Source organism: Anastrepha ludens, chromosome 3 (assembly GCF_028408465.1).
Source record: "Anastrepha ludens isolate Willacy chromosome 3, idAnaLude1.1, whole genome shotgun sequence".
Classification (NCBI taxonomy): domain Eukaryota; kingdom Metazoa; phylum Arthropoda; class Insecta; order Diptera; family Tephritidae; genus Anastrepha; species Anastrepha ludens.
In genome coordinates this window covers 40,599,609-40,617,917 of record NC_071499.1, presented here as the reverse complement: position 1 = coordinate 40,617,917, position 18,309 = coordinate 40,599,609, and the positions used below count along the sequence as shown (strand labels likewise).

Genomic DNA, 18,309 nt, shown 5'->3' with positions numbered 1-18,309 from the left:
ATATGTATGTGTGTCCATTCATACATATTTTACTTTAAAATCCATAGAAATCCAATTCCAGGAAAGCATGTCGCGCCACAGGCAAATTTTGCAAAATTTTTATTGAGTGGCGCCGCGCAATACTGTGTCTTGCCACAGCGCGTGTTGTTGGAGAAAAGAGCCCAGATGCTGCCTAATACTTCTAAAAGCTGTTAGCAAGGACTCACCGTAAATATACTTGCCAACTGCCAGTCTCACAGTTCTCATCTTTATGTTGTTGTTAATACGACGACCACACACAAAGTAAATGCTTTTTTCTATTGTTTTACAGTAGAATATTGTTTGATATATTTCTGTTTTGTAACTTAAATTATACAAAAACAATTGAATATACATATGTATTGTATGTACGTAGTATTGTGGTATGTGATATTGGAAAGTGGGGTACAAAAGTTATTTAACTGTTGCTTGTTGAAAATATGTATTCATATATATAAATATATGTATATACATACATATGCATATGTATTGTATATAGTTTGTAGTAATTACATATAAACTTTTTCAAATTATCTTTAAAATACGAAATTTATAAATCATAAACTAAATTGCATAAGTGTTCTTGATATTTGCTTTTTTCTCTAGAATTAAATGTCTATAGGCTTTCAATGCATACGCCGTATGTTTGCATATTTGCATCTAGATCGAATCTAAATTATTACACGTAATTGGGGGAGTCTCTTAATTAATTACCCCGCTACAAAGACAATTTGTGTGTATGTATTTTATACCCAAATGTAGCGAAGCGTTTCCTCCCTGTTGCTGTTGGCGACTTATAAATTATTGTTATTATATAATGTGTTTTCTTACATATAGATAAGATAAAATTTTTATGAATTATGCTAAAAATTGTTTTAACTCAAATAATGTTTGTTTGCAAATCTGTGTGTATGTGCATGGATGTGTCCTTCCTTGAGGAAAAATCAAAAAAGTAAACACAATTGTATTTTTTCTTTATAAAATTTTCACTAAAACCTAGTTAATTTTCACCATTGTTGCAGTAAAACATGTTTTAGCGCTACATTTTGTTTTGTTTTTTTCTTTTTTCTGCGTTGCCCTTTTGTGGGTTGTAAGTATTTTCATCTATTATTTCTAATTTTGTTCCGTTTCATAAATAGAACCAAATTTCAAAAATGTCTAACGTTAAACGCTCATGCGTGTAATTCAAAGTGTGTGCATATATGTGTGTGCATGATAATAAAGAGAACGTTCTAATGCCATCATTCACGCATTAAATGGCAACCCATTCCTATTTACTTACATATGTAGTATCAAGGTAAACATATGTAATTATGTATGCAAATGTATTGCAAGAATTGTTACGTGTGTATCATATGAAATAACACATGAAATAACTTCATTACTTCTTAAATGTTATACTATAAATAATATGTATATATAGCGGTTCGTACACATACTACGCGTTAGTTTGATGCATATCTAAGTGCCACGAACTACTTCTTCCGACTATACTATCTCATTATGCCGCCGATTTTGATATTATTTCCGCTTCAACTCTTCAATTCGTTCATGCGTTCATCTACGGTGTTAAGTGGTGGGTGGTGGTAGTAGTTCTGCAGCATACTAACTCGGAGCATGCTGCATTTAAACTTCAACTCTCCTCATAGGTTTAAGTCATCCTGGACTTTGAAATAAGTGCTCTTCGACGCTATTTACGTATAATGCATGGGTGTTCACTTAAAAGCGATAGTTTTCGTCAGCCATGTGTATAGCCCACATGAATTTATTCCTTTGAGTTTTATTGAATATCTTCTCGATTGGGACGCCATGCTTTTTGCACCTACAAAAATAAAATAAATACATAAATGCATTCAGATAAAAGTATCCAATATGGATGTAAGCATTTTTTTCTTTGTATGGTATCGTAACGTTACGCTACACTCTACTCACCATGCGACAGTTATACGCGGATCTAGATAGTTAAGCTTTGAAGTGCCCAATGCGATCGTTTTGTTCTCATCCCTATCAGTCTCTTGAAGCTCTAATTTCTTTAGCTGCTCCTTTAATCTTTCCAATTGCTTAGCTTTTTTATCAGCCATAACCCGTTCTTTTACCGAACCGCGTTTAGCGGCTTTCTTAAGATCCTGTAAGGGAAGGAAAAAATGGCTTAATTTCTTTTCACTCACAATATTTAATCATAAATATGGAAAATAACATATCCGTACTTACATGAAATTCAGACTCAGCGTCTTCAATCAGCTCACGCTTCTGGCGTATCTTCTCCTTCAAGTTTTCCATTGATTTTTCGTGTCCCTTCGGTACCGAACGCTGATGGTTACATAATATGGCGACTGCACGATTAGCACGATTATAGGCAAGCAACTTCTCTGCAGGTGACATACTATCTTCAGTAAGTAAATCCAATTGTTTTTGTAACGTAATTGATGCGTTGTAGGTACGGAACACTTTGGCAGTGAGTCCTAAGCAAAACAAAAACAAAATATGTTTAAGAAAAAATTCTCAAAAATTATTTGTTATATTTCAACGAACCTTCCATAAGCTCCTTCAAATGTTCATTGAGAACTTGAGTGTTTAGACGATCGAAAAGGTCATCGCCATCCTTTTTGTTCTCCAAGAAAAGTTCTAGATTTTTGAATACGCGTTTCTCGACTTCAACTTCGTTGTAATAACGAATTGAATCTTTGCCAAGGAAGTCGAACACAACGACATTCTCTTTTCCATTCAAATGCTTTTCCAATTTAACGTGTTCAACGCGAAGTGAACAACAGCCGACGGTATCGGCTTGGTCTTCATCCTTTTCATTACCTGCTCTTAGTGCCAATTTGTCAATGAAATACAATGCAACAGCACGCTGACGCACACGCATCTCCTTTGATTTCCATTCCTCGCGATATGTGGCACGTATTTTATCTATGGATTTTGCTAAACGACGTGCAGTTTCATATTTTACGTGATCCTTTTCGCCCTTCAATTTGGATGATGGATTCAACATAATGTATTTCACCTGGCCTTGCACATTTTCAGTCCATGAAGCCAACCAAGTTACAGTGTTGTCGTGGCGTACCTCCCTCCACCGGTGGCCCTCTGGCGGTGGGGGAATTTTCGATTCCTTTCCACAGTTAATGGAGACATCTTCGGCCTGAATACGTCGTTTAATCATGCCCATTTTTGGATGCTCGCCACGACCACGAAACAGACCTGGTGGTTCCAATTTGAAATTGCCAATCTTTTCCTTGTGGCCATCAATAATACATGTGCCATACTCTTTCACTAATGCTTCATTTTCCAATTTTTTGGCCAGTTTCTCCTCCTTAGTTGCATTCTTACGTTTTTCAGATTCTGCCGTGAAGAATTTAAACATTTCTTCGAAATTACACTTGTTGAAGTCTTTTATAATATCGCGTTCTTTCGATGTCATCGTCTTGCGGAAGTCCTTGAAGAAATTATCGTTGAAAATCTGTTTTGTGCAATAGTCATGGTTTAACATTTTGGCATAGAAAGTGGCTGCCTCTTCAGTTTCAGAAGACAGATCCAACGGTTTGCCATCATAGAAGAAACGAACATTCTTCGGCACACGTTCATAGGGTGGTGCAAAAACTGGTCCCTTGTGCTCTAATGTATTCCACTTAACACCGTCTTCGCGCTTCTCTTCCTCCCACCTGAAAATTTTGTTTTGAATAGTAGCTTTAGTTTTTAAATTCTTCAATGAAAATTTTCGCACAGTTGTCAAATGGAATGGAGGTCTAGTGAATAGGGTTGCTTTCATGCACAACTTCGCTGCACAAACATTCGAAACGTTAAATAGTGAGAGGCGAATCCAGGTGTTTGGCATCTCATTGCTTATGGCGAAAACAACGCGTTGCCCTATCAAAATAAATGCACTCGTTGTCTTCACCATCTGAACGCAGCGATGCTTTCAGCCGCATTACGCAAACCCAACACTGAACAAGGAAAATTTATACTAAGGTAAATGACAGATACATAACCTCAAATATGAGTTGACAATGTGGCACTCACTGAGGTTGCTAAACTAATGTACTTCAAAACATTGCATTGGCTCTAAAACTGTTAGCATTATAAAATTTAACAGCTGTTAGCCTAGTTTATTATTGTAATTTGTAGTTGCATTCTCGCCTCGATAAAGCAGTGACACATGACTTTTAGTGCTTTAACAAAAATACACACTCCCTTTTTTTTTAAAAACACTCACCATCTCCAGACTTCTTCCTCCTCCTCTTTCTTCTTGCGTTTGGTAGGCGAAGCAGCCTCTTGCTTAACTTGCGTTTGTTCGACCTGTATAAAATTACAATACTTATTAATATTATTTTGCTGTATATATTTTTTTGTTATACCTTTTTGGTCTTTTTCTTTTTGGGTTTGGTCTCCCCGTACTCTTCCTCCTCCTCTTCTTTGACGCGTTTCTTTTTATTTTTAGTCTTGCTAGCCGATTCTTTCTTGACCTTCTTCCGTGCCAACAATGGCACATCCTCATCGTCATCTTCCACTTCGGCCTTCATTTTACGCTTCGCCAATGGTATATCCTCTTCATCATCATCATCGTCCTGAACAACTGGTGCCGTTGTTTTAGTAGTTGCTATACGCATAGCCAGCGGGACATCTTCGTCATCGTCTTCACAGTCTGCGTTTCCCTCCTGTTTGTACAAACTATCTTCATCACCACTTGCCTCCTCCTTAACGACAAACGCCGGCTCATCCTCTTTAAATTGCGACATTGAATAGTCACATGAGCTGGCCTGCGAAATATTTACATTTTGTTCTTCCATTTTTATATAGGGTTTCTCCTCATAACCATCTTTAGCGTGACTATTTTCAAATCCACTATTGGATTCATCCATATAATCATTTCCGACTGGTTCCGGTCGGAGTGCAACAAAATCAGTATTATAACCATTCGATTGCGAATCAGTTAATGGTTGTGAGATGGGTTCTGGTTTAATAAATTCCCCATCGACTAATTTTGGTTTGTCACCGGATGACGATTTCAAAGAACTAGAACTGGAATGTTTGCTTTTCGAAGAAGATGAACTGCGATGACGATCCTTGTCTTTGTCACGCGAGCTGGATGAGGATGATGATTTGTGGTTTCGGTCACGTTCCTTATCTTTATCTTTGCTCGATGAGGAGCAACTACTCTCTTTGCGCTCGCGATCTTTATCTTTTCTATCTTTATCCCTTGAAGAGCTCTTATGATGGCTAGAGCTCGAGGACGATGATGATGATTTGTGTTTATCCTTGTCTTTGTCACGTTCTTTATCTCGATGACTCGAACTTGAACTGGAACTGTGCTTGCCATCGCGTTCTTTATCGCGATGCTTATCCTTGCTGCTGGACGATGAACTGCTATGGTGTTTATCTTTGTCGCTAATGTTGAAAGTTGGAAAATATTAATAATAATAATAATAGTAAGGAAATAGAAAGACTTGTCGAAACAAAAATTTAAAAGAGCTAGGAGTCAACTTACCGACTGCTACTCTTGTGATCCTTTGAACTTGAACTCGAACTTTTATGGTCACGCTCTTTGTCACGATGTTTGTCCTTGCTCGAAGATTTATGCTTACTACTGCCACTACTACTGCTGTGATGGCCGTTACTAACTCCATTCACCTGCACCACCTCAGAGAGCCCATTCTGAGTCTTGATGTCCTAAAAATTAAATATTGTATGTTATGATTATTGGGAGCTATTAGATATTATTGTTTATTCATATTAATTAAGATAGAGACGGGTATTATTTTCTTAATTCACTTTTCCTAAATTATCTCACAAGTGGGATAATTCACAGTGCTAATGGTCATTTATTGTATATGGGCATTATTATATCTTCTCAAAAGCATATTTTAGAGAGTCCAAGCCTGAAGAAGATATTCTATCGCTCCCACGACAGTCGGATTTGCGTAACCGGAACGACTCGAATTTATATCCGGCCAAGGACTGTCACTTTAGCCGCATATAGAATATCTTGTTGTTGTCCATACCCCGTATATGTATGGAGAATGTTTATACTGCTACAACAGCAACAACAAGATATTCTATGTTTAACTAAACCATTTCGAAAACAAGTTTTTTCTAGCATTTGTTTTGATAACAAACATAACAAATTATTACACATGGCCACTGATTCCTATAAATCCTTGTTGTCGTAGGTAGGTAGAAGTGGCAGTCGGTCTCTAAACCAACGCACTTAGACCATTGCCGATCCATTGTGATACCACAAAGCAGTTTACCTGCTACCCCTCGTTAAATCATTTTGTTTTAAGTGCAAACCCATTCAGCTGCCTGATATCGCTAAGGTTATCAGTATCATTTAATAACAAAGAGCCGAAGTATCTAAAATCCTTGTTGTTGCTGTTCGCCAAAACAAGTTGTACCAGCAGTAAAGCTATTTAAAAAAAAACGAAAATGCTTCGACTATTTGAACGTATGCTCTTTTAGAAGAAAATAGTTTAACTTAAACAGAATTAACTAATACATACATCCAAACAAACATGTACATAGCTCTGCATACTTCTATACACATATATTACAAATGAATTATTGGCACATCAGACAGCGCGCACGTTTTCCACACGTCCGTTCAATAGTTTATTCTCTCGCTGCACATTAATGTGACCATTTTTATACTCATTTCAATATCATGCATAAATCAAGCAATGGCAGACAAAAAAAAAACAATTAAACAAAAATACTAGTCGACAATTTGACTGTCTTTAATATTTAATTCTATAACAACTTTAATCTCATATTTGAGCCAACGGTTATAACTTGTCAAAACTTTGGTATACCTAACTTTGATATAACCTAACCCAACTATTGTATTTGCCAACAACAACAACTATAAGAAATACAAAACCCTATGCGGCTTGTTGGCAGCTTATGGCGTATCAATGCAATATGGAATATACTCTTATCTATATGCCGAAATACATATAGACATAAACATATTAGCTAAAAGATTTTTAACAGCTGGTAGTCCGTCTTTCGTTTTCTTCTATTGCTTATCGCTTGCTAACGAAAGTTGTAAGCTATCTACCTGATTGCCCTTTAGAAATATTCATTACAATCTCTTTGTAGGCAACACAATCAACACTAGAGTTTTAGCGATTAGTCGATGCTATTTTATAGGAAATGCCGAGGTGTTGATCTATTGCTAACTTTAAAGAATGTAATCTGACGTAGAAATTTCGTACATATTTTTCACTGGACCGTTCACTTAATATAAGTGAACGTCACCTAGTTCTGAGGCAAATATACGTAAGTGCATAGGTATTACGTATGTATGTACATACATACATATATACATACACATATGATCATTAACCCGGCGTTCGTCGCTAATGGGTAAAAAATACCACAGAGGTAATAAAACCACTTCGAACTTTTTTCTACAAAATACCGCCACTTCAAGTACCTTTCTGCATAGAATCAATAACTAACACCTACGTAAAATAAATAAAATAATTAATGATGCATCTACAGACATATTATGTGGTAATTTTTACCCGGTTGCGACCGTTTTGTGTTTGCATTTGCCTAGCGACAAACTCCGGGTTAAATAGGTGAGCTGGCTTCATCTATCAATTTCCCTTGTGCCACTCGGAAAAATTTAAAGCTATTGTAGAAATTTTTTTTTTCTTTTACAAATGTCATCACTGCTTCGTAGTGAACTTAAAAGACCCGTTATATTAATTTGCGTTATTGGCGGCACCGATTCGGTTATTTTCTTAAAGTAGTTATAATTTTGCGTGGCCACCTAAAAAGGTACTCTTGCATTTTAACTAATTAAGTGAAAAATATTGAATGTAATGTAAGTAGCGAATTAATAGTTCATTTAAAAACTAATAATTAATTAATGCATTTCTTTCAAAGATGGGTCGTGCGCACCATTACACAATTAAGGAGCGGAGACTTTTTGTCAATTTTTGAAAACAAAAAAGTGTACATATTTATTACTGAGTCACTTGCGACGGTCCAAAAATTTTGTTGTAAATGCCTTTAAGCTCATAAAATCCACAGAACGACGTGCTGGCAAAAATAAATCGACTTGCACTACTGATAATTTAATTGTGAGTCTTACGGAGAGGGATTACGCGAGAGATGGTTTTACGCCATCAAAGGCCATTGCAGCTGAAATCAACAACGTAGTATCAGCGAGAACTGTACGGCGTCGATTGTACAACATAAACCCACCAGCAGAATAGCTCGTAAAGTTCCTTTGTTGAAATAAACAAATTTCAGGAAGAGGAAAAGTTTTGCTCAAGAGCACAAGTCATGGTGTGGACCAGAGGATATAAAAAATGGTATAACATACTTTGGAGCGGTGAAACAAAAAATTTTTGTTTTGGAAATGATGCTGGTCGAAATGTCACATGTCCTAAAGGGCAAGAGTTCTCACCGCGGCTCCAAAAAAAAAAACAAAAAATACAATCAAGCATGGTGCTGGCAACATAATGATTTGGTGATGCTTCTCTTGATATGGAGTAGGTCATCTTCACCTCATAGCCAATAAAATGAACAAATTTATTTGCAAGGACATACTTCAAGAAGTGATTCAACTATTTGCTGAAGTAATTCAGCCACTTTGGTGACTTTTTATGCAGGATAAAGACCCAAAACACTCTTCAATTTTATAGTACGTGAATGGTTTTTACAAAATAATGTTAAAGTTATGGCTTGGCCAAAGCAGACACCCGACCCAAGCCCCAGGATTTATAGCAAAAAATCAAAGAACTATGGTATTTCACTCCCACAGAAAACTGCCGTAGGATTATCAATTCTATACCAAATTGAATACAAAAAGTCGTTAACAATAATGGTGGGCACAGTGGTTATTGATTAAACCACTATAAGCTATTTTTGTATCGTATCTATTTCTATTTCGTACCTATTTTAATGGCCACATGAATATTTACATTTGTTCATATTGCCACTAGTTTAAGTTTTAAAAGATCCTTGAATTAATATATTATTTATATTTGTTATATTAATCTATGAAACAAAAACCCCACACACAATTGAATATCTGTATTAATTTAAAAAACTTGCGTTTTCCATATGAACGTGGGTGGAACTTATTTTAATGACCATATGTGTATGTAAGTGGTATTTTGAATTAAAAATAGTCAAATACCTTTTTATTTAAAATGTTGAGGTTAGGTATATCTGGGTGATCTGAATAGACCTCACATAGATCACAAGGGTCCGTAGTGTTTAAATGTTGAGGTTAAACTAAACTTTTTTCCCAAAATATCTTCTGTTTCCTTTCAAATAGTAATTACCAATCATGTAAGTTGTTCGAAAATATAAGAAACCGGGGATACTTTTAATAAAGCTAGATTAGATTAGATCCAATGCAGAGACTCCAATGCACATTCTCCTGGAATTCAGCGCTATATCGCGGAGAAGGTTGAGACATCTTGGCCAACTGCAACTAGAAGAAAGGCACATACGCTCAATCCAGCCCACCTCCATCCTGAGTTCAATAAGGGAATTGGGTCTGGATGAGAAACGGTGATGAGTACGGGGCACAAAAGACCATGAAGTCTCCCACGACAGTCGGTTCTACGTTACCGGAACGGTAAAGGCCAAGGACTGTCACTTCAGCAGTATTCCCCATATATGTATGGGGAATGTTTACCCTGCTTCAACAACAACAACCATGAGGTCGAAGTGCAAACCTCATAAAGAATTTAATCTTTAATAAAGCTAAAAGTCTTATTTTTCGCGCGAAGCATTTTACTTGATTTTTTTTTTTTGGTTTTTTTTTTTTGCTGGAACACATATCGGAGCAGCAATTTACGTTACAAATAAAATTTTATGAAATTTTGCACGAAAAAAAGCTTAATAAACAAAAAAAAAACGATTTCCCGAATTGTAAAGAAAATTAATGCCATATTTTAAGAGTGTTGAAAATAATTGGAAACAAAGATATGAATTTTTTCTAAACGTAAATCAATTTAACGCGTTCTGTGTTCTGATTTTATAATTTTAAAACTAATTAATTCTTTAGCATGAAATGAAAAATATGTAGCGACTAACACTGAACAATGGTACAGCTACATATTTTATGAAATCTTATTTTTGATTTAAACCACATAACATTTTAAAAATTATACAAAATTTCTAAAACACTTAGTTTCCTCTCCACAGAAAAAGCTCTTAGCGAATGTAAAACTTGCAGTTACAATAAAAATTAAATAGCTTACAAAACCGAATACCCAAATTTCTATCAAAAACAATCCAAAAAATATAGGTACAATTTTCAGTGACAGTGTGCATGCTACATTTTGAAGAGTCATTGTCTAACCAAGTAGTTTTAGTTGCTTTAATTTGCCACCAGTGTACTTTATTGGCGATTGACTGAACTCATAGTGAGAGAAGCTTAGTTGTTGTTGTTATGAATCAACAATTTCAAAAGAAACATGCTTGAAGAGATGCCTTTTGAGTTATTGTTTCCTGCTCAAATATTGCAATACTGTTACTGGCCGATATTAAATCTGTTACAAGTAAGTCTGACGATCAGTTCCGAAAAGTGTAATGACAGGTGGAACAGAACAACAGACCGTCAATAATAATACTTAGAAGCGATAGTAGCAATTCAGGTAACAATGACAACAACAACACAGATAACCAGTCAACCTTAAAAACAACGATTGCTCACAAAAAAAGGAAGAATGGGGCGAATAACCTGCAAGTATTTTTGATTGAAATCCAAAAAACGATGTATGTACATATGTACATGTGTGTTTATACACTCAACTTTTCAGCGAAGCAATTTTTTAGCCACATTTGCTTGACCTTAAAATAAAACAGTCCAACACATACACATGTTTTCTTTATGTAAGTGTGTGCATGTCAACAAAAACCCGAGGGTATGCACTTTTAACAAAACCTGGAAGAAGATGAAATGAAAGCAAACGAAGCAGTCCAAGAAGATGAAAGCAACAAAAGAACAAGCGTGAATGCTGACTTGAAGAATATAAGAAGTGTAAACATGTTTAGTGTTTATTGGCCATATACTTGTAGATACATATTGTACCTATACGCCAAATAAGTTCTTGAAAACAATTGTGAAGCTACTGCTCGGCAAAAGAGTTATTTTGCTTATACGTATGCATGTTTGATATGTTAGATATGTAGATATGTTCTAAAGCATATACAACAAATGTTATAATGTAAACAAATCACCATTAACTACGAACAAGACAATAAAGAAACGAATAAAGATGTGAGTGAAACGAAATAAACATGATGAAAATTAAGATGAAAATATGTACTTGCGATACTAAGGAAAAGAAATTTGGTACTTGGTACTCATTGAATAAGACGTATAATAAAGGGGTGGATTGATATCGAATGTCTACCTTGGTTAATTCTGCCACAGTAATTGTGTGTTCTCGGTATACCGTCATTGATGCAAAACAGAAAATTTCCAAGGGATTTCCAACTCCTGTCCTTTCTCGCTACCTAGCCTCTAACTGCAATGGTGCACAAAGCTGTAAAGTTGTATCCTAAAATTGCTGGTAGTAAATAATAAACCAGTGCGTCGTAGGAAGTTTATCGTATTATTTTTTTCTAAATACCTGCATTATTTTATTAAACATTTAATTGCACTAGCACCCACCCTAAAGCGCAAATGAATACAAGTCACACGTAGTATGAAGATACCTACATGTATGATGGTAAATTTCTTAAACAATTACCTTTCTGTTTCTATATATTATACATATAAAGATTTCGCAAACATTACTAAATTTCCGAAAATCTCATCAACCACCAACAAATTATCATTACACCCTTTGAAAGTATTCGCTATCCAGTCACAGTCAGTCAGTCAGTCAGTCAGTTGATTGATCCGCTACTCACGGCCAATACATTGATGTTCCAGAAAAGACTTAGAAAATTTTTACGCCACCACCGAGCAACGACGACAACGTCTACGAAGACCGTACATGTACGTACGGCTCACTCGCTCGCTCTATCAGCCGACTTACATTCGCCATTACTTGTACTTACTGCCTGTGGTTGTTGCTCTGCCTCTGTCTTTGACTTTCCCTGCAATTACAGGCCAGAAAGCTACACCAGCGCAACATACTAGTAAAACGGTCAGCAAAAGGCATTTTTTATGGTGGAACTTACTACGAGCTAACCCAATGCAAAAGCTGAAAATATTGCATCAAGCAGATGCGCTCGAATCCTAGGGAGCATACACTGGAAAAATAGTCAATTGAAGTTAAAAAGGCTGCATAAGCGATTATGAGACTTTTTCATTGCGCTTTTGCCTTGTTGTTGCATTCGCATACAGCTAGACAAGCATGTACATATATTTTATTGGTGTTTTGCTGATTTTACCCGTTGAATTACTTCTACCAAGTGTATGCTGTTGGAACTTGTCGCCATTTTCATGAAAAGCTTAACGTTTTCATTTCAAGGCGATCGCGTAGGGGCCGACAAGTCAATCAGGCTGACAATTATTGCTTATGCCTGCAATTGTAGCACACAAAGGAAATATGCACGAAATTTATTGCCGACACATTTATTGCATTATAAAGTTCTAGATAACTCTTGTTCTGATCTGCACATAACTATTAAGTGTATTTCTTATAAAAAAATACTTATTTCGTGTAGCCAGTAAATTATTGAAATACCTGAAAATTACATAAAGTTTCACCGTTACCACAATTACTACTACTTACATTCTCGGGTGCCACATCCACGCTCATTTTTTCAGTCTCGACGATAAAAAATTCGGAAGATTCCACGCACACACTACTCTGCTTCGATTAGCAGCTAAAGATTTCTTCTTTCGGCCACTTAACACGAGACAAAAATGTAAAAGCAACGAGGTGCACGGCTAAGGCAAAAGTGCTATGAAAATTTTTCAAAGTCTCGCCTCGCCACATAAAATGGAACTTAGAAAAATTCTGTGTGTGTCGAATGAATAGTATGTAGTAGAGTAGGTTGTGCGAGTGCATGTCGACTGCGACAGGGTTCCCAATGCAACTTATACCAAAGTGTACCTATGTTGTAAGTACAGCTTCTTATTAAAAATATAAAATGAAGAACACAAAAAGATAGGGGAGGAAAATCTTTAATAAATATTTGAGTATTTTTGTTTGTGAAAAGTCGCCGAATGTGATTTTTGAATAAACATGCATATGTGCGTTTTATCATTAACAGCGCATGCAACCCTGCGGGAAAATTTGTAAAAGATCTGACCATTTTTTCTGTTTCATTCACTCAGTTCAGTGTAAATGCTTTTGTCTTTGTTTCCCTCATTTTGCTAAGGTGCCGGCCAAAAAGTTAATTAAAATGAAATGAATAGGTGAAGTATAGACACAAGAGTACTGTTAACTCTCTTTCCCATTGTTAACCAAATGAAGTAGGGTGATCATAAAACAATAATTTAACTGCATTTACCAAATATCTATATAGACATAATTATTTTTGAAAATATGTCACTTCAAAAAAATTATTCTCAATTGTTAAAAGAGTTAGGATATTATACTATACCATGTCCGTTTCTATTTATACGCACTAGAATATGTTACCAAACATTCCAATAACATCCTGATTATCATAACCCTATTAATTTTATATTATATTAAAATACATGTACATGTTGCTGTTGCTGATGTTGCTGAAGAGAAATCACATTCTATGAATTTGCCCTGATTGCCCTTCAAAAATGTAATGCGGGATCCCAAAATTACTGCGAGTAGCATATGTCGTAGCAGCCAAAGTTGCTCTCGCAATTTTGCTATGTATGCCCTAATCTTGTCATTTACATGATCAGTGACCGCATTGACTTTTTTCGTATATCACCGATACAATATCTGTATATGCCGATCTCTTTTGTAGACAAACCGCTGTCATATCTCTTATTACGTCAGAAAATCAGCTGATTTCTTCAAATTCGCCCAGAACCGATTAACAGTTTTTATGTTAGCCACACCTTTGCATTCGGTACATTCTATAAGAAAAAAAGTTTGTCCCGAAACGACCCACACTTGCTCCAGATAAACATTTGTAAGGTGTTAAACGGCATATTAGCTGTTTTGGATTTACATACGAGACGAAACAAAATTTATTGAAAATTAAAAAAAAAAGGAAAATAATACAAATTCTGAAAATATGAGTTATTTTCATATTTAATATGCAAATATCGATTTGTTTCCTTAATTCAGTCTACAAATTCAAACATATCCACCGCCGATGATAGTGCCGAAATTTTTTCTAAATTTTCTTTATTATCAATGCCAAATATATATATATATATAATATAATTGGCGCGTACACCCTTTTTGGGTGTTTGGCCCAGCTTCTCCTCGTATTTGTGGTGTGCGTCTTGATGTTGTTCCACAAATGGAGGGACCTACAGTTTCAAGCCGACTCCGAACGGCATATATTTTTATGATGAGCTTTTTCATTGCAGAAATACACTCAGAGGTTTGCGATTGCCTTCCGAGGGGCGACCGCTGTTAGAAAAATGTTTTTTCTAATTTGGTGTTTTCACCGAGATTCGAACCGACGTTCTCTCTGTGAATTCCGAATGGTAGTCGCGCACCAACCCATTCGGCTACGGCGGCCAAAAAAACACAACAAAAAAAGTGAATTAGATGTGAATCCTGTTAAAAAATGTAGTTTTTGCATTCCCGTACATCTGGGCATTTTGCTCTAAGCAAAATAAATTCTTTCGCGTACTCTCTAATTAACAAGCCCCGTTCGAGGCGGATAAGGAAACATTATATTAATACATAGGTTCACATGTAACTAGATTATCTACTTTTTCGAACTTCCTATCAATCCGTAATTAAATAAAATTTCTATGCCGAAATCTGAGATTATAAAATACTTTACTTTTATACTTTTCTCCGTACACCCCTGTGTTATCGATATATTTTGTTATGATGTAAGGAGAGACGTTAAAGTAAAAACTGAATAAAATGGATGCCGGCAAAGAAAAAAAAGGTTTGCAAACATAATTCTAATAAAATGTTTATTAACTATGCATTTATATTACATAAAAAGGCAAAGGATTTCCGGAGCATCTATTAAAGAGTAGCAATAGATCGTGTACATACGGATGCCAACACAAAATGAAATAACGAAAAGTCTTTCCATTCGCATCTTCGTCGCATGCTTCTAGCTTCAAATTAATGTTAGCTGCTCAACGCAATTAGTCATTTTGTTTTTCTTTTCTATTTTCTTCTGTCGTGACATTCCAATATATAACACATTGTTATTGGTCTAGTGCCATCAGCTTTAAGGGGTTATATACCTTGTGGTCCGGTGAAATTAGCGAAAGTTGGGTTTTTTTTAAAGATATGTAGCAATAATTTTACTGTATAAAAGTTTTTATTATTGGATATTACAATGTTTAAAGAAAAAAAAAAGGCTTTGTTTGTGTAAAAATATTTAAAAATGGCGGAGTTATGGCGTTTTCCCCCAAGACCCTTTTTTTGGAAGAGGCTTGCGGTGGACGCGATTCAAGTCCACCAAGTCAACTGAAATAAAAAAATCGAAAAGATTTCATTAGTATAGGGTTATATCTTCTTAGTGAACGATCAATATATTAAATATTTTGATTTTTGTGAAAATAGGAACATGTTTTTAAAAAACTCCACTTCTACAGTCCTAAAATTGGCATTAAAAAATTCATATCTGCAAAATAAAAATTTATACATAAAAAGTTGATCGTTCACTGAGAGGCGACATCAATTACGAACAATTAAAAAAAAAATTATAAAAATCGGTTGAATACTTTTTTTGCAATCGCGTCCACCGCAAAAGCATTTTTGGAAAAACACGTTTTTGAGATAATCGCGTTTAAAGTTTCAAGCGCCGCATGAGGCCGTACGCTCAGGACGTGACGACGCACAATTTAAAACGCTGTAACTTTCGATCTATTGCTCAGATCTCTATGAAATTTTTGGAAAATGTTCTCAAGGGATTGTACTTTACGATAAAGAAATAAAATGTATTTTGATTTTTTTGAAAAACACAAGGTATATAACCCCTTAATGAATACACCTTGGGGTAGATTTATTGCTAATCACTGCATATGTGAACGTACTTTATAATGCTATTGAATTTTATAAATGAATTGTCTCGTGAAAGCAACTCTAATCAAATGTCAAAATTTTGTTTACTTCGGGAAATGTTATCAGTGAATCGAGCAGCTGATTGCAAGTTGTTTAGTAATCATTCACAGTTAAACAAATGAGTTTTATTTATTTTTCAAACAAAAAATGCGAATATGGTAATAAGAGAATTCTTGATGTTTTAAGTTAAACTTTAAAGCTATGTCTTTTGCAGTATGGTTACGGATTTCTTTTATCCAAGCATAGGCGGTGTAGAGGAACATGTTTTCAATTTATCTCAAATCCTATTAGGTCACGGACATAAAGTGAGTCATTATTAAGCATGCAATTAATATTCACATAAACAACTCGACCTTCACCTTTCTACATCCATATCCAGGTCATTGTGCTGACACACTCCTATGGCAATTGCAAAGGTATTCGTTACTTAACCAATGGATTAAAAGTGTATTACCTGCCAATTAAGCCGTTCTACAATCAATGTATACTGCCCACAATATTATGCCAAATTCCTTTAATACGTTGCGTGTTGTTGAGGGAGTGCATCGAGGTCGTGCACGGACATTCGGCATTTAGCACACTGGCACATGAAGCGATGATTATTGGAAATATGATGGGTTTGAGGGTGATTTGGAAAATCGACCAAAATCAAAAATATGCAATTAAATTGTTGGTATTCTTGGTTTCAGACTGTTTTTACAGATCATAGCCTTTTTGGCTTTGCTGATTTATCAGCCGTTTTCACCAATAAAATGTTGGAGATCAATTTGGCAAACGTAAATCACTGTATCTGTGTCTCTCATATTGGTGAGTGCTTTTATTAACTTTGAATTTATTGAAGAGTACAATAATTTCTTTCGATCAGGGAAAGAAAACACTGTACTGCGAGCGCGTATACCAAAGGAAAACGTTTCTGTAATTCCAAATGCTGTCGACACTGCCTTATTTACACCCGAACCAAGTAAACGACCTATGGACGGCACAAGTAATAGTGTATTAAATAATATTAAATAAACATAAATGAATTCGTATGCTTTTTTACTGCAGTTAATATTGTCGTCGCTTCACGCCTTGTTTATCGTAAAGGTATTGATTTGCTGGCTGGCGTTATTCCACGATTTAGGCATGCGCCTAATATCAATTTCATTATAGTTGGTGATGGACCAAAACGTGATCTACTTGAAGAAGTACGCGAGAGGACCAATATGCAAGATAGGGTTGAGTTGATAGGAGCGGTTGAACATTCCCAAGTTCGCGACATTCTGGTGCGTGGCCACATTTTCGTCAACACCTCACTCACCGAAGCTTACTGCATGGCTATAGTAGAAGCGGCTTCATGCGGCCTACAAGTTGTATCTACTCGTGTGGGAGGTATACCTGAAGTATTACCATTGAATTTAATAATACTTACGGAACCCGAAATTGATTCCGTTTATCAAGGCATTCTCAAAGCCCTTAACCGTTACACACGCTTTTGTAATAAGCAACAACACAATTTAGTTGAGTCTAGTGCCTGTGGTAATGGCTATGCAATGGGAAATGGTGCTGTTTCAACTACTAGTTCACACAAACGTACGTCCCTGGCAAAAACACGACATACAAACTCAGTTGTGCATAAATTAAAGGATCCAAAAAATACTGAAAACTTGGAAAATAATGATGATAGTGAAGCTGTGCTTTGCCCATATAAATGCAATGAAATTGTTTCGTCACTCTACAATTGGGAGAACGTTACACAACGTACGGAGAAAGTATATGCGCGCATTTTGGCCGAGCCTGAAAAGTCACTTGGCGCTCTGCTTTATGGTTACATGCGCAGTAAAGTATGGCCATTCCTGCTGGTGATATCTATGGCCCATGTACTGCTGTTATTTTTAGAGTATTTACGTCCACGTCGTTATATGGAGAAAGCCAAAGAACTGACGCGCTTGCGTAATCACTAAACGGTTTTATAGTTTTGGGTTTTATACAAATGTTTTAATTTTTTAATATACTTTATAACCTAATTGAGTTCTAAATCATTGTACGTTGTATGTATGAATAAGTATGTACATTTGTATGTAAAATTGTCAAGCGTCTGATTTGTGCATTTAAGATTTTTCAATTATGTCATTTTTGAAATTATATTTTTATTAAAATAAATACCTTAGTGCATATACTTAAAATC

The 18,309-nt window shown here is 35.6% G+C and overlaps 2 protein-coding genes across 2 annotated transcripts; one reads left to right on the top strand and one right to left on the bottom strand.

The window, feature by feature from the left end:
- Positions 1 to 312: 312 nt before the first annotated feature.
- Positions 313 to 12,986, bottom strand: LOC128857805 (DNA topoisomerase 1). The gene is made up of 8 exons (XM_054093576.1): positions 12,735 to 12,986; positions 5,504 to 5,685; positions 4,374 to 5,403; positions 4,232 to 4,314; positions 2,551 to 3,680; positions 2,230 to 2,480; positions 1,951 to 2,144; positions 313 to 1,840 (listed from the first exon to the last, which is right to left on the bottom strand). The coding sequence occupies exons 1-8, from the start codon at positions 12,759 to 12,761 to the stop codon at positions 1,738 to 1,740; spliced, it is 3,000 nt and encodes a 999-aa protein (XP_053949551.1). The 5' UTR covers positions 12,762 to 12,986; the 3' UTR covers positions 313 to 1,737.
- A 3,214-nt stretch (positions 12,987 to 16,200) lies between these two features.
- LOC128856371 (phosphatidylinositol N-acetylglucosaminyltransferase subunit A) lies at positions 16,201 to 18,309 on the top strand. Its single transcript, XM_054091671.1, has 6 exons — positions 16,201 to 16,300; positions 16,357 to 16,447; positions 16,522 to 16,767; positions 16,832 to 16,949; positions 17,008 to 17,127; positions 17,190 to 18,309. Exons 1-6 carry the CDS (start codon positions 16,290 to 16,292, stop codon positions 18,083 to 18,085), a joined length of 1,482 nt encoding a protein of 493 aa, XP_053947646.1. The 5' UTR covers positions 16,201 to 16,289; the 3' UTR covers positions 18,086 to 18,309.

Excerpts from the sequence above, each read along its gene's own strand:
- LOC128857805 (XM_054093576.1), bottom strand. The coding sequence starts at position 12,761 with ATGAGCGTGGATGTGGCACCCGAGAAT. Across the intron at positions 5,404-5,503 it reads GATCACAAGAGTAGCAGTCG|CGACAAAGATAAACACCATA; the intron begins GTAAGTTGACTC and ends TTTCAACATTAG. Across the intron at positions 4,315-4,373 it reads AAAAGAAAAAGACCAAAAAG|GTCGAACAAACGCAAGTTAA; the intron begins GTATAACAAAAA and ends AATTTTATACAG.
- LOC128856371 (XM_054091671.1), top strand. Across the intron at positions 16,768-16,831 it reads GAAATATGATGGGTTTGAGG|ACTGTTTTTACAGATCATAG; the intron begins GTGATTTGGAAA and ends TCTTGGTTTCAG. Across the intron at positions 17,128-17,189 it reads ACGACCTATGGACGGCACAA|TTAATATTGTCGTCGCTTCA; the intron begins GTAATAGTGTAT and ends TTTTTACTGCAG.